General features: G+C 48.4%; 1 protein-coding gene across 4 annotated transcripts in view; it reads right to left on the reverse strand.

Annotated features, from left to right (window-relative positions):
• Positions 1-7,140: 7,140 nt before the first annotated feature.
• The window catches only part of LOC144728808 (protein kinase C epsilon type-like), a 133,271-nt gene continuing 115,179 nt past the window's right edge, over positions 7,141-25,232 (reverse strand). For all 4 annotated transcript variants that reach the window (XM_078608477.1, XM_078608476.1, XM_078608478.1 and 1 more), the window contains 4 exons: positions 18,139-18,277; positions 15,539-15,727; positions 14,311-14,457; positions 7,141-12,826 (listed from right to left, as the gene is read on the reverse strand). In XM_078608477.1, the coding sequence (XP_078464603.1) occupies positions 12,683-12,826; positions 14,311-14,457; positions 15,539-15,727; positions 18,139-18,277 (619 nt within the window). In that variant the 3' untranslated portion in view covers positions 7,141-12,682. The remainder of the gene's footprint in view (positions 12,827-14,310; positions 14,458-15,538; positions 15,728-18,138; positions 18,278-25,232) is intronic.

Consider the following 25,232-nt stretch of genomic DNA (forward strand, 5'->3'; position numbering starts at 1 on the left):
AACGTTCCAGACGGCCGCAGTGGCGCACCTGAAAGCGCGCGGCGCTCATCTGGATTTGTTACCAAAGGGTTTGCGTGTCCGCTCTGCCTACCTCGCCGCCCCCCTGTCTGTCCTCCTATCAAGTTGCTGCACCCACACCTCTCCGTACGTCGCCGATACAGGCAGACCTCGCTTAGTGTGCAAGATGCGTTCTTCCCGAAGACGTGAGCGCGAATCGAATCAGCGCCAAAAAGGGATACGCGAACCTCATTGCCCCCCCCCCCCCCAAATATAGAAGTCAAACTCCGCCTATAGGGCAATTATACGCACTGTTCTGTACCGCAGTTAAACAAATGCCAATATATATTGCTTGTTTTTAATCTATGACATCGTACCGTGAACGTACAAGCGAGAGGGAGAGAAAGAAAGAGGGACAGAGAGCCAATAACAACAACAGCATCACGTGGAAGACCGGAGCCGTCCGAGTTCGAACCCTGGATATCCGTACAACAGCAAAATCACGTTTACAGATCGATCAGAATCGCCGGTCACGGGCACTGCGGCGCTCACAACACAAGGCGCTCACTCGCTTGTGTGTAGACATCGAGCAGCAATCTGCCTGCGAACAACAACAACCCGGTGAAGTTGGTATTCATATTTCATCGTCGTCAACGTCATTTCTCCACTAGAGGCGACTTACTCGGATCACAAATGGACGGTGCAGGGGTTGTGTTTGTTGTGTTGTTGTTCAGCGTTCATGAATCGACCTCCAACTCCGTAATTGTAAGGGAGCCCAAATGTTTTTCTTGGTATTCGATATGAGAATAAACGTGTACATTGTGTGCGTAATTTCAGCTTTAAAACTCTTGCAGAATTGACATCATTATAATTTACATCGGTTCATCTTGATCATCTAAATGGAGCGCTTTGTCAAGGTCTACTGCTGGATGAACACAGACCTCCTCCTACCCGCCGGCCCCTCCCACCTCGTGTCGGTCATGGGGGGTTGTTGACCATACTTCACCACGCTGGTGCGTGCGGATTTTGCGAGGGGTTGGTGCGCGGGTGTGGGGGCTGACTGAGAACCAAACTCAGGTCGCTATATTCGTAGCACAGTGTATAATGCATTATAAAACGACTTTACAGTTTCTTTATATGGCGATAAAACTACACATCCACAGCCTTGCCCTATGTGCTGTAGTAACAACGTATCGATTCATCGATGCAGATGATTATACTCTCTCGATACACGCATTGAAATCAGGTATGCTTACAGCACACATTAACATCCATCCAAGGCACAAACCAGACTTCACCTGCTTAGCTGCCCACATCGGATGAGATCAGCTGAATTCCAGGTGATTTGGCCACAGGTTTAATTGCCCATTGCTGTCCTTCCCCCGCACCTTCGATTAGCACGGCAGGCAGAAATAAATCCGACGTACTAATACCACTAAGCGACGGTGACGTCACCGCGGTTGCCTGTGCCAGGCCATGTGCACGTTGAGGCCTCGTGAAGTTTCGGAAGGCTCGCTGCTGACAGGAGGTCTCGGGACAGACCCAGCAGGTGCCATGGGTTGTGCTGACTGAGATGACCGGTAGATGCACCCCACCAGCTGTGTGCCCTCTGCTGTGCCAGGCTAGGTGCAGGAGGTCACGGGACAGAGCCAGCAGATGCCATGGGTTGTGCTGACTGAGATGACCACTGGTAGATGCACCCACCACGCTGTAACCCCAAGTGCGACGTACGTACACACGCGCACACGCCGTCAGCTGACGCGACCTGCTGTTGGCGTGTCTTCTGCAGCCACCAGTGGCCGCTATAACCGGTTACCCAAAGTGGAATCGGCGCAAACCGGGATCACGACGCAAGTCGTCGTCGTCCGCGCGCTTTGCTCGCCCGCGTTGTTGCTGTTCGCGTGGTCGCCGTGGCCGGCTCGCATCCGCAACGCGTCCCACAACGACGGAGGGCAAATGCGCCTGCCTGGCTGGAGGAGTTTCGGTGTTTGAAACTCGGCATTCTCGTCGAGTGCTCGCGACCTGCTTTAAATCGAGCAGCGGAGAGTCCCCGTGCGTTTGTTTACTCTACCGCTGGACTCGATCGATTGCGGTTGAGGTGGCTACGGATTGTTGGGGGGGGGGGAGGAGGTAGAGCTTCACCCAGCAGTGGATAGAACATGGCAGAAGATGATGCCGTTTCTGATTGCGTAGAAAAGGGTATCCGCTAAAACAAGGGCACCTTGTGCAAGAAATGGGTTCTTCATCATCGCCGTCAGCCGTGGTCTATCCACTGCTAGATGCAGACTTTTCCCCGTGCCGCTGTTTTGTTGTTGCTGCTGCTGTTGTGCTCACGCACCGCGCACGCACGGACCCCCCACCCCCCCCGTGTAAAACAGCCGTGCAGCAACGGGTTTCAACGGGGCCCCCCCACCCAACCATCCCGTGTAGCAAACCAAAAATACATTCTCCAAATCTCGCCCCTGCACACCAGTGGCGTGTAGACAATAACCACGGTCAGCTTCAGGGGGTGCGGCAATCGGCCAGTTGCCCCCCCCTCCCCCCAATATTTGATTTTGTCTCGCACGGTTGGCAAACGTGACCGGCTCTCATTCAATTAAATAAAAAGGTGGAACGTAAATGAAAGCCATTCCGTAAACAAAACAATACACATATACCGCGTTTTAAATTACTTTCTTATTTTACACTGTTGTTGAAAACATATTTCGTGGTGATGGGGAGGCCTCAACTCGTAGCTCTGGACACCAGGGGGAGAGGGGCCAAGGCACGAATGTTGAACCGTGCTGCTGTAAATCCCTGAAACGTCTCTGCCGCGTTCTGTCTCACTCCCAGCGTGGGCTACCCGAGCCGAACTTCGTCCCACGAAGTCGTTCTTTGGGTAAAGTCACGTAGAATGGAAATAAAACAATACAAAATAAAAAGAAAAACGTAATAAAATTATTTAATTACGGTTTTTTTTCCATTCTACGTGACTTTACCGAAAGAACCAAGAAGATGAATCCCTGCAGTCACGAAAGCTTTAAATCAAAAGATGACGGGTCTCTCCAATTCGCACGCGGGCTCTCGAATCCCACGCGCGTCTTCGTTTATGGCCATGCAGTGTCGATCGATCAATGCCCGCGTCAGCTGCGACACGAATCAAACGCACGTGGGGGGAAGGGTGGAAAGTGCCTACGGGCCAGAGGTCGCAAACGGGTTTTGATTCCTTACCCGTACCCGTATCCGGCCGCACCAGGGTCGCAAACGGGTATCCGTACCCGGCCGGGTACGGGTAGGGTACGGGTATCCGGTATCTGATTGCGACCTCTGGGATGAAGCCATGTTGCAGGCACGGGTGGGTTGATTCTAGGAACTTGAATTGTGAGAAGAGACAAGACGTTGGGAAATGAGTGACAAACGGTTACTCACCAGTGACTCACGGTCTACCCGTACCAGGCCGCACCAGGGAAGCAAACGGGTACCCGTACCCGGCCGGGTACGGGTAGCCAGGTATCGGGTAGGGTACGGGTATCGGGTACCCGGTTGCGACCTCTGCTACGGGCACATGGTGAATAAACACCGCTCGCACTCGTCCGCTTTGTGTGTACCTGCAAAGAGGAACGGCTTAACCCTGTCAGCTCTTCGTACTTTGTGTTTCAATTAAAATATTTTGTCATAATTGACATTTGGTAATAATCTGGAGTTGCGGCCATGCTTGCGTGCTAAACCGGATATTCAGGTGTCGCGGCTTGACGGTCTCAGCCCTGGTGACCAATAACAACAACAACACCAACCCATTGGAACCTTATTTGCCAGTAAAAAATATGATAATTGGTTTTTTACCCTTCTATCTGGCAACAAAACTGACACCTTTTTTTTACAAGGAGTCATGTTTGCATAGACCACAATACCTACAGCCATAATGCAAAAAAAAACATAACTCTGATAATATATGCACTGTCCTTGAAGTTGATTGGTCCACACCCGAAACAGCTTTCCTTAGAGCCTAGTCTCACATGGGTTGAACCAGATGACGCCAAAAGGCGCATCTGGTCCAACCCATGTGTTTGTATTATGGCTGCAGGTATTGTGGTCTATGCAAACATGACTCCTTGTAAAAAAAGATGTCAGTTTTGTTGCCAGATAGAAGGGTAAAAACCAATTAACAACAACACCCGTCACGTTGCATTTCGGTTTTCGATGAGCTTCGTAAACATTCTTCTTAAATTGAACAAAAATACCGCGTTGACTCGAATACGCGTGTTGTTGACTTAGCGCGTGAACTCTATCGGGTTGACTTGCACAACAACAACAGCAGCAGCAGCACTTGTGGGTGGGATAGTGGGCCCCCTAGTGGATGGATACATTTGATGGGAATCTCAGCAGAAGTTCAGTTCAAAGTTCATTTATTAGGCATAGCCCTGTGAGCCATTCGGCTCTTGAATCGGGTGCAACCTCAACAACAAAAAAACATGAACAAGAAAACATCTTAAGGTGACTATGTGCAAACAGAAAATCCAAGAAAAGACAGCAAAATATTGCAGAAAAATCACCGTACACCAACCCTGTGCAAATACCCCAGTGTTGTCTGGTTCCGTCAGGCGTTCCCGGTCGAACACGCTGAGCGATACTTCTCGACGGATTCTCCGTCTTACGAAATCACGGCCTTGGCATATTTGTCATGACAAATTGGCAGCTCGACAAAAAAAATCGATTAGGAGGAAGAAAGAAAATCGCTGAGCCACGTTCCTGATGAGTCGCAGCTGTTGCAGGATGGGGAGCGGCAATTCGGTGGTTCGTGCACTGCGCTACGAACCATCGTGACCAGGGTTCGATTCCCGCTCATAGCCTACATCGAATATCTGAAACGGTCATGCCCCCCACTCTCCACCCCACCCCTCCCCCCATGTCGACCTTGCCTTAAATGAGTATCTAGGGAGACAAAGGCAGCCGGGCTGTTTGTGCTGACCACCCCACCCCCTTGGCGGGCCGTTCCGTTCTTCATAGGTGCTCGATATAAGATGACTTGACCCCAACAGTCTGTTAAAGGCCACACCGGGGGTTTGCATTCTCGTCGTTGTCATCATCCGCTACAGCAACATCCCGTCCGCTCGTCCGTGCTTTTTAGTTTTTGTGGCTTCCAGAATGGAGAAAAGGCAACACCACCCCCCCCCCCCCCCTTTTCCAGAGCTGCCCCATTTCGCACGCGCGTGTGGGACATCGTCTGCTGCTCGCCACCAAATGGATTTCATTTTCTGCGGCATTGCCAATTATTGTAAAGGGACGGACGAGGCGACGTGGCTTGCGCAGTAGCCATGGGAACGAGAGAGGTGTTTGTGGAATATGATGTTCGCTTCCGTTGACCGCCCCTGAATTGATTCCAACAACAACAACCGCCGCCGCTGCTGCTGCTGCTGTGCCATTTCGCGGACGCATTAATGGAGCCAGCGACAAAAAACAAGAGGCAATAGCGAATGCGGCGTAAGGGTGTGAGCCGTGCTTGCTGCAGTGTGCATCTTGCACCGTGGTCATTTGACACACAGATGGTGGTGCGACTAGGTATGTTACGATGTGGTGTGCCGGGTGCAAACATGTGGCTTTCACTGGGTCGCTGATTCAGACAGGGCTAGATTAAATTACGTCCCGATGTTCGTATCTCTTTCTTTGGCGCAGAGAACCCCCTGGCGAGGTGTTAACTACCTCGCCTGGTGTACAGGAGGTCGTGGGTTCAACCCCGACCACGACGCCTGCGTTATGCTTGGAGTTTGCGTGTCCCCGTGTATTTTTCTCCGGGCTTTTCTTCCACATTTAGAATCAACGTGACGCGTTTAGAGTATTTGGCTGCTATAAAAAAAAAATGTCCACGTGATAAGCCACTTCGTTGAGCTGTCATTTGTGGCCAATTTGTTTCTGAAAAAAAGCTATATAGCTCAGTGGGCCTCACCTGGTAAAATACAAACTTTTTTAGTTTCAGTTTATATTCGACTATTTGTGGTCAACTGCAAAGACAGTTGTCATAGGGGCCGTCCATAAATGACGTCACGCACCTAGGGGGGGTCAGACATTTGTGACGATGTGTGACAAGGGAGGGGGGGATTGAAAAATGTGACGTCACATCAAAATGCGCAACTTTAAATAAATATAGAAAACATGTTCTACTTAATTAAGTAGACTTTTAAATAAATGTTTTCTGCTACAACACCAGAGTGCAGCGCCACATTAAATACGCACTATAATGACAATAGTTTAAAGAGATTTGAAGCATGTTTTTTTTTTGGGGGGGGAGGGGGGCAGAGCTTTGTGACGTCATATTTGGGGGGGGGGGGGTCTGACTTTTTGCGACGCCGTGTTACGACGGGGGGGGGGGTCAAAATCGTAAAAAATCGCGTGACGTCATTTATGGACGGCCCCATATTTGGGAGGGGAGGTAACGTGGCAGAATGGCGGCAGTGTGTTCACCGCTTGTCGCGGAGATTCACGGTTCGAATGCAACGGCTGCCCTGATTATTACTGCTGTGTGCAATAACCACAATAGGTCTGCTGCACCGTGAACGTGAAATTATCCCATGACGCCATTCGCAAGGGGAGGCAATTCCGTGGCAGCGTCAGGCTCAAACATTTCCAAATGGGGAAATGATACCGCAAAATCATTCAATTGTGATCATACGTAGCAGCAATTAGCGCCCCAACCCCTCCTGATAGACGAATGCCCCAGATAAGTTATGCCGAGTTCTCACTTGGTTAAACAAAATACATTTACGACGGAACTTTATGACCCTATGGATAAACTACCATATGGTAGAACATTCCCCATGACATAACTTCCAAAGATGCCCCCGGCATAGCCCTAACAGACTGCAGGAGCAAGTGCTGCTGTTAGCATCACTGCTGGAGCCAGGCACGGCACACGAGTGGGTGGGTGGCCAGCACCACGCCCCACAGCCTCCCCGGCGGCAATGTTTACTCCCCACCGCACCAGGTACTCATTTTAGGCCGAGTCGGCGTAGGGGAGGCCCATGACCAATTCAGATAATCGTCACTGCTGTTGGCCGTGAGTGGGAATATAATTATTGGGTCGTCCGGGTTCGTAGCGCAGTGCGCTAACCACTCCCCCACCACTCCCCCCCCCCACACACACACAGGTACAGACGAATAAACCCCGCGTTTTGCAAATACCATTTATTTATTGAACAGTCACAGTAGATATACGTGGAACACGTTTACACAGCGGCACACACGATGTTTATGTTCACACATATTCAATACACACCTGCATGGGAGTCGATCTTATTAATATGGGGGGGCGGGGGGGGTACGGGGAGGAACTGTACAACAAACATTAGATTTTTTTTAAAGCCAGAGAGACACGGAGGAAATTAAATTTATATATTTATATTTCACTCGACGCAGCGACTTCAAACACGTATCATTATGCATATATTATGTAATTATATGATACACAGCTATATACGTGAATTGATTGTTTACCATTAATAACAGGGGGCGACGGACATACTTTTCTCGGACAAGAAATGGGATGGGGTGGGGGAATAAGGGGGGGGGGGGGGCACATGTGGGGTCGCTAGAGAAATGTCGAGGGGAACACTGCATTAAGATATCACAAATACTGACAGTGGAGGCAACAGTTACATCGTCAATATACAGCGCCGGCAGCAGCAGGCTCCTTTAGTAATGCATGCTCGGAATAGCAGAGGATGCGCGCGGCGAGACGGCGGCGATTCTGCGTCGCTGTTGTTGATGTACGACAGACCAGGTAAGCTCCGTGCAGATAAGACGGCGAAGAGCCACCGTCTACGGCACCAACAACCGAGCAATTCATTGAGCGTGCGAGCCAACACGGAAGCGACACTTTTCTCACGAACAAACTGACTCTCCTTAAAGTTGCGACCTAACACTAAATAAAAACCCCACAAACAGCTCTTATCTTGTACATAAATATCTAGGCTGTGCGTCCGATACGAATGCGTAGCGTTGTGAAAAAATGTTTATTAAAACAAAAAAAACAACACTTTAACCCTCTTGTGCAATGCGTGTCCAATGTGGGGGGGCAACTACGAAACAAGTGGATATCCGACTGCTATAAAGTTATACGAAAACACTTTCACACCGCCGACATCATCAGAATTTGTTTTCTAATAACTCACGCACGAGAGTTACACAGTTACGATCGTGTGCGTCACTGTGAAATGCTATCGTCACATCAGACACTTCATCAACGCGCACTGATGTCACGGAAGTGCTACGGCGATGCACTTGCTAGCAACTTGAGAGCATTGTTTTTCCTTCTTATTAATGAAGTGTCAGACTCCTGCAAGGCAAGAGTCGGCACACACGCCTACATGAGTGGGAGGGGGGGGGTTGCATCTGTGTTCGCCGTACGTGCGTCACGCACGTGTATACACACACACACACACGCGTACTTGTGCGTGCCACAATATAGGCACATATACCACATGCATTATTTGTACAATAGTAGATAGTACTCTGTGAAAATGGCTCAACGCCAGCCATGCACGCAGACTCTTACGACAAAATGCGCGCCGGGCTAAACTGCTCACAAATTCTGCTGAAGAGGAAATACTCTGCATGGATTTCGTGCAGAGCAAGTGGCAGCCGACACTGCAGAGAACTCGGTTAAAGTGAAGACACAAACCACGAGGGGCTCTTGTCGTGTAGCTACACACCTAGGGTTGGGTCACCCGCAAGTCACTTTTACAGCCTTTTGTAACTCACCAATGAAGCGTAAAAGTCAAGTTAAGTGGGACCGCAAAAGGCATGCACAGCCGAGGTGTGTGGCTATACGGGCGATTTGTTTTATGGGTTCGGTCTTTCTTTGAGAAACTGCCTGTCCAGTGGCGTGTAACCAGAAGACGAGGTCCATTACCACTGCTGTTATTATTAGCGTCAGTCAACACTTATAACTGAAAATATACAGCAACTTATGACACGCTGCTACATTTGTGAGTTATAAGGGAGAGTTAATGACAAGGTTTGTCAAGTATTTTCAACCTGCAATGACATAATTATGTATATACACAGCGTGTATACAGACTGGGTCATAAGCTATGACAAATGTGCACATGTTGAACATTTGCTATATAAAACGCCGACTCAATGTTGATGCACGTGTCTTTGTTGTGTAGCCGTGTACACACAGACGGAATAAAAAAATGATGTCAAAAGTGAACGGAACATTCTGTAGGTCGCTCGATTGCTTGATTTTATAGTTTTTCGTCGTCGTTTTCTGCATTAAACTCCGAATGCGCACATACCCACCACGACGGAGGTGGGGACGCGACGGGCACACGGGATGCAATTGCATTCACCGACGTTGAGGAGTGTTTGTTATCGAGTGTAACAAAAACAAAACAAAAACACACAAATGCAACCGGGGCACACTAATCACGCACCCTGGATAAGACCTCTCATAAGACCTGCCGACCTGTCTAATCTACGCGCACATACACAACGGACTTCTTTGCCCCCCCCCCCAACACCCCCCCCCCCCCCCGTGTGCAACTCGCCGCTCAATGTGACCCGAGCTAAGCGACGTGAATTATCACGGGGAAAACAAAGAGCCTCGTTGTCCAAAAGCCGTCCCGCGATTAACGATCATTAATATTTATTTTTATTCTTCCTCATCCACCTCGGTGCGCCGTGTAAATACGTTGACCCTCAAAAACAACAAAACCCCCCCGAATGATAAAACAGAAAGACCTAACGGCAGCTGAGTTCCGTAAACAGACAGCAGCCGCGGGGGGGGGTGGCGGGGGGGAGAAGCGATTGGACCGGCAATTGGAGGGGCCCCCGCCTCAACGTTGCAAACTTAACGCGGGGATCGCGGTTTAACAACCTGCTAACGCAGCGACGTGACGTTACGACGAAGCGGCGAGGGAATGGCGGATCTCCAACCGTGGTGTTGATACAAACGCCGTGCCCCCCCCGCCCCCGTCGGAGAGACCTGCATCGGTGGTGGGGCCGGCGAAAGGTGGGTCGGGGGCCTGCCACGCTTCCTTCAAAAAACGCTGAACTGTCAAAGCTTCAACAAATCCATCACGACGCCCCCACCGCCCGCCACTCGGGAGACATTATCGGCCAAGCGACCGACGACATAATTGCACAGAACGGTTAATAAATCGGAGGGGGTTCCTTCCTTTCATCTTTAAAAGTGTTATCCTAATCGGCTGGCTCACGGTGGACTAAATAATACGGTCACAGTGCACGTGTGCGCATTGGCGGAACTGTTGGTCGGCAACAACAGAATATTCCACGAGTACAGGAGTTCTTTTGAGGTATTGGCTTGCGTGTTATTGGAATAATCTTGTTGTAGTTGTTGTAAAAGCCAAATATTTAGATGCATGTTGAACTTATTTCGCACCTGTGCTAATGTGAGGTGCGGGGGGGGGGGCTGATAACAAAAACAATTAATCCGGTGACCAAATCACCTAGGATTGCAGCTGATCTCATGCAATTTTAGCAGCTAAGCAGGATTTGAATCTGGTTAGTGCTTGGATGGGCGATCACCATGCATGGATCGGGAATCCTGGGGCTGCTGTGAGGCCACAATACGGATAGCAGAGGGCAGTGCAACAATTTTCATTGTTGTACTGCACTATGCCCCAATGTCTATGCTCCCCGCATTCGCCAACCCTCGCTGACCAACATCAAGTGTGGACAAATAGGCCCCCCACGAACCACGTGTTGCGGGGAGGGCTCCAGTCCAGCAGTGGAGTGAATTGTGCATGCACAGATAATTTAAATAAAATCAAAACATCAAAACGCTTGTTTCGAATATCATGCGTGAACACTATCATTCTGGTGACGTTTCATCTTTAAAGAGAACCTGTATTCTCTAAGTGGTCCTTGCACTGTACGCAGCACCCTTAAAACACACACATTCCGGAACAAGCACATTCCGGGCGGGGGGGGGGATCTAAACAGCATGGGTTTGCTGGCCTAAAGCAAGCAGCTGGTGAAACCACAGTGTCACGTCAATAAGCCCACACCATCCATACCAAACACGCTCTCCAAAAAACCCACACGGTTTCGCCTGTCTGTCTGTCGGCGAACGACAGGTACGTTTACATCACAGTTACATAACCCACGGAACCACCGATTACCGTCATGCGCCACTTACCGAAGCCCCGTTTTCGTCTGGCGGGCAAAGGCTGACAACCAGCGCGGCACGACGCCGCGCGTCTTTTCGAGAGTAACAAAATGACGTACGCAACGAAGACATTTGATTTTTACGTAAGTGTCGACTAATAACTCTACGAGTAAGCGTTAATTTAAAATACTATATATATAGAAAAAACTACGGAAAAAAACCACGATAACTCTCCCACCATCTGCACGCCACTCGGAGGAAGGGGTTAATGTGAAATTTAAGCGGAGATCTCATTAAGATGTTTTATTTTTCAAGGTGGAAAATCAAACTTGCGTGCAAAAACTTGCGTGCAAAAACGTCGGTGGATGAGAGAAGAAATACTGCCGTCAATTCATCCAATTCACTTCATCGGAACACCCTCGGTGTTTTTTGTTGTTAAAAACGTCACGTTTTCAAGCCGACGCATTAAAATGCATTCGTGCAATTACGTGCCGAGTTACTACACTGTGTGTACGGATATGCACGCTGAACTTCTTTTGCACCGTACATAGCCAACCATGCTAATCGGAGGTTGCGGGTGGAGGTAAAGGCACGGGTGGGTGTAGGAGTGGGTGGTGGGATTTTAAAATAGCGCCCCCACACGCACCACCCACCCCACCCACCTCTACCCCCCCCCTACTTTCCTAACTACAATCTACTCTGTAACACAACACTACTGCTCTGGAGTGCCACACCACAAACGAAATGATGAGGAGTGTAAAATGGCAAGACTTTTTCTAATACAGTGTAACCATCCTCCCCCTCCCCAACCGATCACGGTAGGCAACCGCCACACGTCGTTCCACTTCAGGGTCAAGTTTCCTGCTTACAAAAAGGGGGGGGGGTGTCATAAAATAAAATCGCATAAATATTTTAAATAGTTAATTGTGTCAGTTTTACAGCGAGATGCGTTTCGGCGGTGCGTTTGCGCCCATCAATCTGGTTTTTTTTTTAAACCGCCAGGAGACGCATATTTTACCGGAGGAGACACACACGCACGCGCGTTTGCTTGCTACTAACACTATACAATTAAAATAACTGTGAGGGAAAACAGAACGCCCCCGTCGGAACGTTTCACGCAAACACATTGGAGCGTTTTGAGTCGCGCACATCAGTCACAGAGCCGTCGTCCGTTTTTTTTTTGTTTTCCGTGCAAAGGTAGACGCTTACACGGTCTACGGACAGGAGTAAAGAATAAATAATTAGTATTCTTTTGTCGCTGCATCAGCAATATTACTTTTATAGCGAGCAAACTATTTTTTTTTTAACGGGAATCCATAAGGACTCCGGTAGCAAGTAGCACACCTCCAACTTGAAGAGCTCTCGCGTGCCGCCCGGCTAACGCCCGTCAACAACCCGGGTTTAATTTCACTGCGATTCCCGCTGACTTTTTGTTTGCTGCAAATAAATAAGATCTCAACACCGTCGTGTCTGTCAGCGAGCAGACGCCACCTCGCCTGAGCGATGGGGGAGGGAGGGAGCGAGCGAGCGGACGGGCAACCGAGTGAGGCCGCGCCGCGTCGCTGGCAAGTCGACAGTTCACTGGGCGTCGTCCTCCGAGAAAGAGAAGCCCCGGAACTCGTCCTGGTTGATCTGCTTCACGACGCTGCTGTCCACCGGCGTCAGCAGCGGCTCCTCGCGCGTGAAGTCCTGGTCGAAGTTGTTCACGTCCCTCTTGGTTTTCTGCAGGCGGGCGGGCGGGTGGGTCGGTGAGAGAGACGGTGGCAGGAGAGGGGGGAGGTGGCGGGTTGTGGGGATGAGAACCACTCGAGGTTGGAGCGGGGCAGTAGGAGAGAAGCGACTATTAATTGCACGTGACCCGCGGCGGGACGGTAGGACGCGTGAGGAATTGCCAAGGCTGCAGGACAGGGCGATTAACCGAGAGCCAGTTTATTTCCCCATTGCCCCTGGGCGGGTGTAAAATTAGTATTTCCCAAGCTGGCCGCGGCCGTCACGTGCAGCAAAACGTAGGTATGCGAAATGCGCAAACAATTTTTTGTTTGCTTCTTCATCAATCAATAACAATGACACCAGCGGCGCGCACCAGGCCAGCTCGTTTGGTCACTCCGAGCGCATCCATCGTTACGCCACAGGTGGGGTGCGGAACACGGACGATGTAGAGCAGGTAAAGTGAGACTGCTAAACCGAAAAAACACCACACGGGGCTGCTTGAGTGAGATAATCCTGCTTGTCCTTCCACAGATACTAATTTAGCCTCTTCTCACCCCTGGCCAGTGCTTTAATCAACAAGGCCCAAGCGTGTCCTTTCTAGACCGCAACCCACCCAACAGTCCGATCAAAGAAAACCACCGACATGCGAAATTGCCAAGCGCCGAGATCAGCACGGGGCCACGCTTTAATAACGGAGTGCGTCAACGAGCTGGCCGGGAGGCTCGGAGGTCAGAGGACCAAGCCCCGCATCACCGAGATCCCGAGGGGTTATAAACCGGGCAGTCACCTGTGATTTTCACGCCAAGTGATATGACGGTCTCCCCGCCCAGTGACCAATGGGGCGGCGACAGAGAAAAACCACGACGCTAAATTTGATTCCGCACTTAAGTTGTGCCAAGTTCCAGCTTCTGAGAATTTAAATATCGGATGGGCCGTGACGTGACGGGAGTTACTGCTACCTATGGTAGACCAGAGTTTACTCAAAAGGGGTCTCAGATGTGGCTCTGTGATATCAAGATTCCGCGTGTCATTTTCAAACGCGAATGGATAGCTTCATGGCCATGACACCGATAAGCGCAATCCGGATAAAAAAAAAACATGTTCCTGAATAAAAACAACAAAGCGCGTCATCAAAAGCCGGTGGGTGTTGTTGTTGGTGCCGTGGGGGTTGTTGTTGTTGGTGTGGTCGTTGTTGTTGGTGCGGTGGGTTGTTGTGGTGCGTTGGGACGTTGTTGTTTGTGCGGTGGGCGTTGTTGTTTGTGCAGTGGGGGTTGTTGTTGGTGGTGTGTTGGACGTTGTTGTTGATGCGGTGGGCATTTTTTTTGGTGCGGTGGACATTGTTTTTGGTGTGGTGGGCATTGTTTTTGGTGTGGTGGGTCATTGTTGTTTGTGTGGTGGGGCGTTGTTGTGGTGTGGTGGGGTGGTGTTGTGGTGCGGTGGGGGCGTTGTTGTCGGTGCGGTGGAGCGTTGTTGTGTTGTCGGTGGGGCGTACGTACGATGCGGGGCTTGAAGGGCGGGCGGATCTTGCGCTGCTCAAGGAGATCCCAGTCGATCTCGCGGAAGAACGAGTGGCGCTTGATGGCCTCCTCTCCCCCCTGCGTCACCACGCAGCCCAGCCGCTTATTTGGGTTCTTGGTCATGAACTGCACGCGCAGATGGGGACGGTGTGCAAACAAATTCAATATAGTCGAGATTTTCTCGTCCACCTTGGCAGAGGCGTTGAATGTGTAAAGCCCCCAATAACCCGCACGTGTAATCACCGTTTTGGGTTGTGTTTTGAAGCAAGGCTATGCACGCTCCCTGCGTGACCAAAAGAAAATGTTCCAAACAATTTCACGTACAGAAAGTCACTCATAAAACTGGCATTGTTCAACAAGCACGCAGGTAGATACGTGGAAGAAAGCAACACAAAAAAATACACTTTTGCCTCTCAGCCGCATCTCCCAAAGCCACGTGTGAAATTTACAATTGGCGGGTCGCCACGACCATATTGCCGCCACCGCTTGCCAACCTGAGGATAGCTACAGGGGACTGCAGCTGTTGAATCTGCTCCCTGATCACAGCGATTATCCGGAAAACGTATCGCGATTTAAGAGGACGTTGAAAACTCTCCACTGTGAAACTTTGCACAGTACGCAATGATGCGAATAATACGAGTTATTCTACGGGTGAGATTATTATTCTGCGTATACGCATGCAGAATAATAATCTTGTGATGCCAAGTTCATGTGTGCTACTACCGACGTGCAGTGCTCTGTTTATTCGAACTACGGACATCCTGAACGCGGCATTTGGCTAGCCATCAAACAAAGACGATCACGTCATCGACCACTTTCAGATGTGCTTCTCAGGCCGTCTGGAACACTCTGCCTTCCGATATTAGGACGCCACTGTTAAGCTATTCACTTTTAAATATGGATTGAAATCGAATTTCTTTAGAATAGCTTTTTGTACTTGTCCTTCCCCCGCACCTCCGATTAGCACGGTTGGCTACGTACGGTGCGAAAGAAGTTCAACATGCGCATTCTTACTTTCTGATGGTGCCGCGGGCAACTCGTTATACACACGTGTTCGAGGCGTGACCACGAGAAACAAAACGACGAGGCATCGGTGCGCGACGAGTTGAGCTCGCGGTGCCGATCGGCAGCTTCGATTGACTACGGGGCGCACGGGATAGAAGCCGTGGCGCGGTATAACGGGACAGTGGGCCGGGCCGTTACGCACGTCGCGCAGGATGGACACGGCCTCCTTGCTGAGCCACACGGGGTAGAGAACGTCGTCGTGGAGGATCGACTCGAAGAGGTCGTCTTCGTTGTCGGCCTCGAAGGGCGGCTGCCCGGCCATCATCTCGTACATGAGCACCCCCAGGGCCCACCAGTCCACGGACGGGCCGTAGTCCAGCTCCTGCAGGATCTGCGAGCGAGAGAGTTAACGGTCCACTGTGACAAGCGCGATGTAGTGTTGGTTGCATGAATCTCTCAAGTGAACTTTTCAATTCGGGTTTAATCACACCGTTGTAATCAAAGGGATTTTTTTTTTTTACAAACAGGCAACAGGCAATTTAAGATTACAAAAACGAGTAAAATGTCCTGTTACAGTTGTTTAATTCCATAGAATATAGAGAATCATTTCAATTTGTTGAGAAATGTTTTAGACAGTAAGCAAACTAAATCAATGCCATGTGTACCATTTCTAATTTACGGCATACATTTGCTTACACAGTTTATAAACTTTAGAAATTTGAACTCCTTAACCTCACAACCAAATGCACACAAACTAATCTTCAATAACATAATCTCACAACGTGCTGCGACAAGCACTTTTCGCTTCTTAAAAAAAAAATTGCGTAATGCACTTAATGCACGAATGAGAAAATCAAAACATTTTCTCGTACCACTCGAACCTTAACCGACGACGTAAGTGGATACGAGGCCTTAAATGGGGTACACGTTGCCGGGCGGTTAATCCGCAGTGGTCGTTATCCGAGACGGCACACAACATGCGCACGACGCTTGCATAAAAGCACAACGATGACACGTGGTGTCCCCGATGCCTAATCTCGACACGAGGATCGAGAAAGCGGGAGGAGGCGGCGGCGGTGGATATGCATCAGCACGATAGAGGGCGTCGAATTACAAGCTCGGGAGTCAACCTTTACTCGAAGCAAGCTCACCTATTTGGCGAGGGTCGGCGTCGGGTGTAATATAATATTTGACACATGCTTATTGCCAATATATGTATATTCAAATAAATACCTGGTGTGGTGTGTAAACATCACCACCGGGGAGACAAAGCCAGCCGGGCAACGGTACTGGCCAACCCACCCCTACCTCGTGTGCCACAGTGCCGGCCTTCATAGGCGCTCGCCATCAGCACTTGCCCCAACTGCCTGTTGGTTGCTATACGGGGGATCTTTGTCTTTGTGTGCAAAGGCACCCGTGCAGAGGGCCAGGGCCTTGTCACACTATCTGTTTAACCCAACACAGGCACTGGAGGACGCACGGCCGTGCGGATGTTCACGAGCTTTCGCTGGCGTTGGTCGTGGCCCTCCGAGAGGAGAAGGGGTTAAGAGAAACATAATCTCGACGTGAAGTGAAAAAGCAGCGCGAAAAGATGACGCGGCGCATTTGCTCCCTTGTGGCAGCCAACAGGCGGAACCTGCATGGAAACGGTTTTGCCGAATGTTGGGTTTGCATGCAGGTGCTCCGGACCGCGGCAAAATTCATGACAGACATCTGGGCTATATAGCAGCTGATGCGGTTAGGTATTATCAGGGTTAGAGTTAGGCAGCTCAACTCTCGCCGAAACTCATTTGGGCATTTTAAGAAAAAAACGCCACTTTTGTCAAATTTTCTTGCTGTGGTTTTCACATCTGATGATGATTGCTTGTGTTGCAATCGAAACGTCGTGAGAATTTAATTGTTTTTATTTTATTATTTCCCTTCTACGTGACTTTACCGAAATAACCAAGAATATCATTTGGGCATGTAAGATAGGAATAGGTTTTACCCATTCTGGCGATAAAAGAGGTGTTAAGATGTTCAAACACCAAACAGATTCCTTTTGCAAGGAGTCAAGTAAGCATGCATTAGTCACACATACTTGTGGTGAACATGCAAACAAAAAAGGTCCCATGATATCATTGGGCATATCTACCGAGCAGTTGGGGCGATGATATAGGCTCGGATTTGAGGATTGCAGGATTATTGGAGTTGGGGGCGGCGATGGCTTGGCGAAGCCTTTAGCCAACAGTGGATTGGATTGATCACGGCTGATGATGATGATGATGCATGTAACGCCCGCTCTCTCCTCTGTGATTTCTATGACTTTTCACAACGAAATGGAGTTGCTTTAAGAAGCTATTCTGTTGCGTCTCATTTGTATTGTCCGTGTGCACCTGTGAACCAGCGCTTTGGAGGGAAGGTTTTCTGGATCAAATATAAATTCGTGAAACTCCTAAACCCAATGGCCTGTGATGTAGCCAAAATATGACAGGGCAGCTTGTGTTCTTGATTCTATCTGTTTTGAGCTTGGAATGTTATCCTCTCTATGCGTGGCGGCTCTTCCTCCATGTACTCCAATTTCCTCGCTCACGCAAAACACTTACAAAATGATGTTGGCCTAAAATATCAATGCAGCAGTAACCTACAAACAAATAAAGTGCCCTGAGACTTAGCAAGGCTTTTGTGGGCAAATAAAACATCATTATCATTATTAAGATTTCCCAAACTCCATCCTGCCAGTTTGGCAACCTAACTTGGCGTGCGTCACCTCCAGCAGCGCACGGAAGATAAAAACACAAGAGGCACGGGGATTGACCGTACCTCTGGGGCGATGTAGTCGGGCGTTCCGCAGAAGGTGGAGGTGGTGATGCCGTTGAGGATGCCCTCCTTGCACATGCCGAAGTCGGCGAGCTTGCAGTGTCCATCTGCGTCGAGCAAGATGTTGTCCAGCTTCAGATCCCTGTGCGTACAGGGCGAGTGAGGGGGCATTTTCATATTTTTCGCATCTTTTTTAGCAATGAGCAGCAAACCATAACAGACGAATGTTTAACACGTAGAGAGCTTTCGCGACCAATATTATTCAGACAATTTTTTGAGTAAGGTCTCGTTAATATAAATGTGTCACTAAACCCACCACCAATTAAGCAAAACATGCATATTAGTTACTACACCGGTGTACTGAACTCATAACTAATAGACATGTTTTGTTTCCGTGATGAACTTTACTTATTGGCTGTGTTGGGTGGTGGCAGGTTCAACGACACATTTATATTTACGCAATCTAACCGAAAAAAAACCCCTTCTATTATGCATAACAGATGAACACATTTTTTTTCATGAAGGAATGTGTTGTTTAGAATGACAGACTATGCAGTTAGTGAAATCACATTCCAGACCCATGTATGGAACATGGCTAGGCTACAAAATAACTTCATTGCGTCGACTATAAATTCTCTAAAAGGCCAATGCGACAGGAGTTGCGATGAGATTTGCAGCCATCCTGCACTGTTGTTAAAACGTTCAGATGATACGTCAAACTCTCCATTATTCTTCCTGTGACTCCTTAGCCCACAACAGCGATCCCACACCCCCTATCAATAGAGTAAGCGCGTATCGCTGTTTTTCTTACACACGCACACACGAGCATGCACAAGGATAAGCAAAAACGCATTCTGGCAGAGTAGGACGTGACTTTGAGTAAAAAAAAAACATTATCATCCGACGAAAAAAATACTCCCAACATAGGCTGTGTAAGACCCACTTTTGGGCAGATGATGCCCTGTTTTTTTTTATATAGAGTGGATGTTTAAAGGGTGTTTCCGGCATCCAGTTGGTGAGTGAAGAGCAAAAAAAAACACACACTTGCCTGTCCTAATGTGAAGCCTGAAAACAAAGCCTTGACCTCTCGCTACTCCTGCCCATGACAATGAACTTGACTACCAAGGAATTACTGCAAATTTCTACGTTTCATTTTCAGAAACACTCATTTTAGACGCCCCGCAAATGTTTTGCCGAGCTAATTCTGCGATTGGGGTGGCAGTGGTGGTTCGCAGCGGTGTCGCAGCGATCAGTGCACTGCGTTATGAACACAGTTTTTCCCAAGTGTGATTCCCGGCCAGGGCTAACACCAGTGGCCAGTGATATCCGAGCCGGTCCTGGGCACTCCCTTCTTCCACAAACCCGCACTGACACCGGCGTGGTTGAGGTATGCTCAAGCAATCTCCATGACCGACACGGCATGGATGACTAGGCCCTCATCCAGCAGTGGATTGAGAAAGTGCTGCATATTACTGATAACAAATATTAAAAACTTGCTTCCAACTTCCCCTTTGTACTTGTCTCTCTACCCCCTCCCCGCCCCCCCCCCCGTGTGACTTCCACTGTCAAAACATCCTGAAATCTTGCATCATCTGTTTTTTTATTAATGTGTGTGGCTGATGTTCCATGGCTACCGAAAGTTGAGTCCGAAACATTTTGGATGCTTCTCCGTGAATAATGGCATAAAATAATACTTTGATATTAAAATGCAGCCACTTCCATCAGCAGGAAACCCAAAAAACATAGTACGGCAGTATTTAGTTTGAAAAATGTCAATGTCATTATCAGTGCATTACCAATATTTCACTGCCTTTTTAACATGTAAACAAGCATGCACACTAGGCTCATGTGGTATATTGAGGAGTGATGGGTGCATTGGTGAGCACACTGTACTTTGAACTCTGCGAGCAATATTTGCACAGGACATCCCATTCACCAACTGATACGGACTCGCATCAAGTATAGCCAAACAAATCCCATCATGCTTTCATTCAGCAGTGGATTGACAAAGGCCTGTACAATTTGAATGTTTTGCAATTATAGGTAGCATCTACATTGTATTAGCATACCGAATGAAGTTTCATTTGCATGTTACTTGGTTCAGCTAGGTTGGAAGCTGCTAATAATGATCACAATTTGTTCACAACATGTTCTGGATTTAGTGTTCCAGTTTACATGCATCCCAATCTCAAGGCATAATTAAAGCATTCAAAGAACTGCCCGTATTGCAGAACATTCAAATTACATTTGTAAACTCTGAATAAACAGTCCGCGAAATAATGTTTGGCCAACACTGTTTATGGAACAATTTATCAGCATGCTCCATTGGCGGGAGAGAACTTGGCATGCAACCATACTGTCAAAAGGCACTTTTTACAGATAATTAATTGATGATTAAATAAACATATGATTCTGACTAATAGGCAATATAATTTTTTACATATGCTTGTTGCCAAAATACGTATATATACACGAGTGGGCTTGAGCAGGACACCTCGCAAGATGGGATGATGGCCAATGGGTGAGACTGGCGACGGAGTGTCAGCCAAAGGATGGGGCGCATCCAAGAGGACGACCACAGATGAGATGGAGCGATGAGATCAGGTCACGCGCGATGGATCGCAGCGGCATATGTGGGGAGACCTTCATCCGTCAGTGGATGGACAGCGCCTGCTTATGATAATTTTAAAGACCAAAACAAAAATGATACGTGGGAGGAAAGCACGACTTATTGTCGCCGTGCCTCAGATCTCAACGTGCCAGTAGTCATGTGCTTTTAATCATGACACCGCCGCCATATGTACAATTCCTGGATCGGTAAGGTGCCCTCCACAAGCACAGGCAATTTGCAGCAGTTTCAACAGCTGTTGGCTATTTACACAAAACAGCAGTTTGGAGCATTAACACCGACCGATAATCAATGCCCCTACCGCCACGAGAAACACCACTGCTCCCAGCAGTACCGCCACCACCGCCGCATTCTCACGCTATAAAAATAACCCAGCGCGTACGATTACACGGACCTCTCTCGCCAGAGAAATCTGTTACCAATACCCGGCGTGACCCTGACCAGGCACAACCAGGGATTAGACTGACTTTACATCTGACACAGATTGTCTAACATCGGCAGTGCTCCACTCGAGGCAGCAAGCAATGTAACGAAGATAATACAACATGTTATCATTTACAGACCCTTGTCAATCAACTGTTGCATGAAGGTCCTCCCAATGATGTGTAAGCCAGGGGGGTATATTTAACAATACTTCACCACGCTGATTAAAGTGGGTGGAAGGTGGGGTGGTCCCAGGACCGGTTCAGGTTGACACTCGCCACTGATATCAGCCATGGACAAGATTCAACTCAGGGTCAGCGGGGGTTCATGGTGCAGTATAGCCACTTCTGCGCCACCGATCCCACGTTCTGGAGAGGTTCAGTATAATTCATTGCTATGCTGCCGTTCCTGTCTGGCCTACAACACCAGGTTTTCCCAGGCAATCTCTCCTATCCAAGAGCTCACCCCCCCACCACCACCCCCGAGTGAGTTGATGAATCGTCTTAATTTGGGGTCATAATAAAGTTGAAGAATACAAAAAAATCGTACAAATGCCTTTCATCCATCTTGTTCCCAGTGTATTGTTCTCTCAGTTGACATAAAAACTTAACTCCATCTCCGTACAATTTTTGCGAATCGGAACAACCGATTCTCATGGGCATGATTATATGTGTGCATGTTGAGTGCGAGATTCTATTTAAATAAATAAAAGCATATGTCTTCAGATTATCTACTGAAATTGGGCACATTCAGGGTGATTTGGTCATCGGCAATATGGTTGCGAGGAAAAGCAGTGCTGCAGTTGTTTGAGCACTGCGCTATTAACCAAGCGTTATGAATGCCATTCCCGGCCACAACTCACATCAGTGGGGAGTGACGTCTTGACCGGTCCTGGGCACTCGCCCTGTCAGTTCAACGCGGTTGGCTCCTGGACAGAGAGGGCTGCTGCGCCACGGCACCCCAGGTAGTCTCCGGGCCACAGTGTGCAGGGACTCGCTTTGTTCTTGGGTCAAACGCCCATGTTCCTTGCACATTCTTTTGGAACAGGGTGGGTACCCAAGAACTGGACTCCCTCCCAGTGTCCGAGATACAATGGGAGCGGCTGTGTCCAACAGGAAGCCTGAATGCTCCCTGCAGACAGCAAAAACCTGATCACACCATGCCCTTGGTGGAGACCCCCGCTGCTTGCACTCAAGGTGAAAATGAGTGGAATTCGAACGCTACATGTAATAGATAGCCATGATCACAATGTGCGTGAACTGTAATGCAGAAGAGCCATCGTTATGATAATGAGCAGCCGTGATCAATCCACTGCTGCATGAAGGACTCGTAAAGCTGTCGCCATCCTTCACGCTCCCAAGATGTAACAATCCGCCTCCCCCGCAACTCCGATTAGCGCGATCGGCTAAGTACGATGCGCGAAAGGAGCTTCAACGTACATACATCCGTACGAAAGAAGTTCAACAACATACACACACGCAAGCTGCTTTTATCAATATACCTCGACGGTGGATGTCATCTCGGAGGTTTCCTCCTTTGGCTGCCAGTTGTTTGGATCGACCACTGATAGTAGAATACCCCGTCAAAACCCACTTACTTTTATTCACAGTCAATATGTCGCTAAATTTCTTACAATGGTCCAATGTGTCCCTCTTTCTGTCTCTCAATGCAAGTTCAAAAATGCATCCACGCTACTTTTCAATTTTTTGGTTCCCATTTTGTTTGCCACTGATGTCCATGTTTCATGATCTGGCCACAAATGATAGCTCAACAAAGTGGCTTTATCACGCAGACATTTTTTGCGGATAAATCATCTCAACGCGTGCTCCCCCACGTGCGGAGGGTTTCTAAATGTGGAGGGAAATTTAACGACAGGGTGGGAGCACTGCTCGATGGAAAAAAAAAGTTTTAAATTTAACAAAAAAAAGTCTTCACGAGATGAAATAACGGCAGGATTACTACAACGATAAAGTTTGCCGTGACTGGCCGCGTACAAAGCTACTCCACAACGACTTTTGTGCGTAACATTCCGCAATTGGTATGCAATTGTGATGGATAAATAAGCAGCCAAGCAAACAATGTTCTTAATCTTGATATTTTATGTTTGTTGAATGTTAACAAAAAAAACCCACACTATTATTACTTATTGGGATGTCTATATTGTTTTGTTTAGACGTGGGTAATTTTTTGCTGCTTTCTGTATTTATTTAAACCCAGGCCTCCTTTGAACAAAGATATTTCAGCTCTCGATGGGCTCTTATACAAACGCAAGTACAGCACTATGCCCATACTATGTGTTAATTACATGGAGTGTTTGATTATATTCCACTGTGCAGGTCAGTCCAGTTTGGCGATCGGGGTTCCGAGCTCTTAGATGGTTATAACGGTAATCTATCAATTCCATTTCATAACAAGTCCAATAATTACTATATTAACACATCGCCTCTCAGACAGGGCAAAATGAAAAAACATTTTTTTACTATTATTATTATGATTGTCATGAGTGGTATGTGCCGGGTGGGTGCACGGGTTGTACAGAGTCCAAGTACTATTAGACACTTGGACAAAAATGCCGTCCGATTACACATTCTATTGCAATCGGAAGAGCACCCTTGCAACTCAAAATCATGCCGGAGGGCCCACCAAAGTAAGCATTGACCAAGTTCAACTACCCATTGCAGATACCGTAGTCAAGTCTACATAGGCTGTTGGAGCAAGTGCTATTAGTGAGCACCTATGAAGCATGGCACGAATTCACGAGGGGGTAGTGTGGCCAGCACCACGCCCGGCTGCCTTTGTCTCCCCAGTGTTGATGTTTACACACCGCACCAGCTACTCTAACAGCTGAGTTGAGCACGGTAAGGGCCCAGGACCGATTCAGATAATTTCTACTGATGCGAAGTGTGGCTGGGGACATTGGACTCAGATCACTAGGTTTGTAGTGCAGTATGCTACTGCTCTCCACAACAACAAACGCCATTCGCCACTAAGTGGCGGCGACGTCACCACGGCGCTTGTGCCAGGCTAAGTGCTCTCCACAGGCACATCAACACCTGCACATCTTTCTTTACCGTGCAAGAAGCAGTGATAAACATGTGGCTGAATCGACTGTGTGCTACGTACTGATAATAATAGGTCAAACTTGTGGGCAAGTCGCCGGTTTACATTTCTAGCTGTGAAGGCCAACAATGTTTAAGGGCGGTATCAACCACAAACAGCCATCTGCTGCTTATCGGCAGCTAAACTAACTGTACGAGATAACGACCTCTGAAATGCATACTTTGAGGGCAATTTTTTTCATCTTCTTGTCAGTGGTCTGTGAGGAGGATCATTCCACCCACGCGGCCCAGGAAAACCGGCTTGGTGACTCGACAGAAGCCAGGGTTAGGTTTGGGATAAGGCGATATTAAACTATGCACCCACCACCCTCCCCCCCCCAGTAATTTGATGAACTGTCACAATTTGGCGTTATCATTCCATTTCAATAGCACGTTTCTATTTTGCATTGTAAATACCGTCCGGTTTGTATTGCTTCATTTCCTCGGTTTACCAACATGCACCATCAGCAGGAGCCCATTTCTTACCAAGGTAGCCACGTGACCCGGCAGCCAAAATATGACACACACCAGTCAAGCCCTTATCAGTGCCCAACTTATTACAGACCAATTCAGACCTTATTGGTCACCACGTGCCCTTATAAATCTCAACGTTCATCCTATAAAGTCCCATCACAAGGGACAAACACAAATATGCAACAACACTTTTTTTTGCCCGTATTGAAACGGCTGTACGCCGTATGGACCTGAAAACTAAATTTCCCTGTACAAGAAAACGGGTGAATCACATGTATGATATTATCCCGGCTGCCGATCCAGATAGACCCAGGTTAAATTAAGCCCTGATCATCAGCACATCATTTGCATTTGGAGGTAAATTATTTTCCACTCCCCCTCCCCTTGCCCCACCACTGCCCCCTGTTGTGATGGTATGAATGTTCATGATTCAGGATTGCGATTCGTTTCGAGGAGCAACTCTTGATTTTAAA

The sequence above is a fragment of the Lampetra planeri genome, chromosome 30 (assembly GCF_965212315.1).
Source record: "Lampetra planeri chromosome 30, kcLamPlan1.2.h2, whole genome shotgun sequence".
NCBI lineage: Eukaryota > Metazoa > Chordata > Hyperoartia > Petromyzontiformes > Petromyzontidae > Lampetra > Lampetra planeri.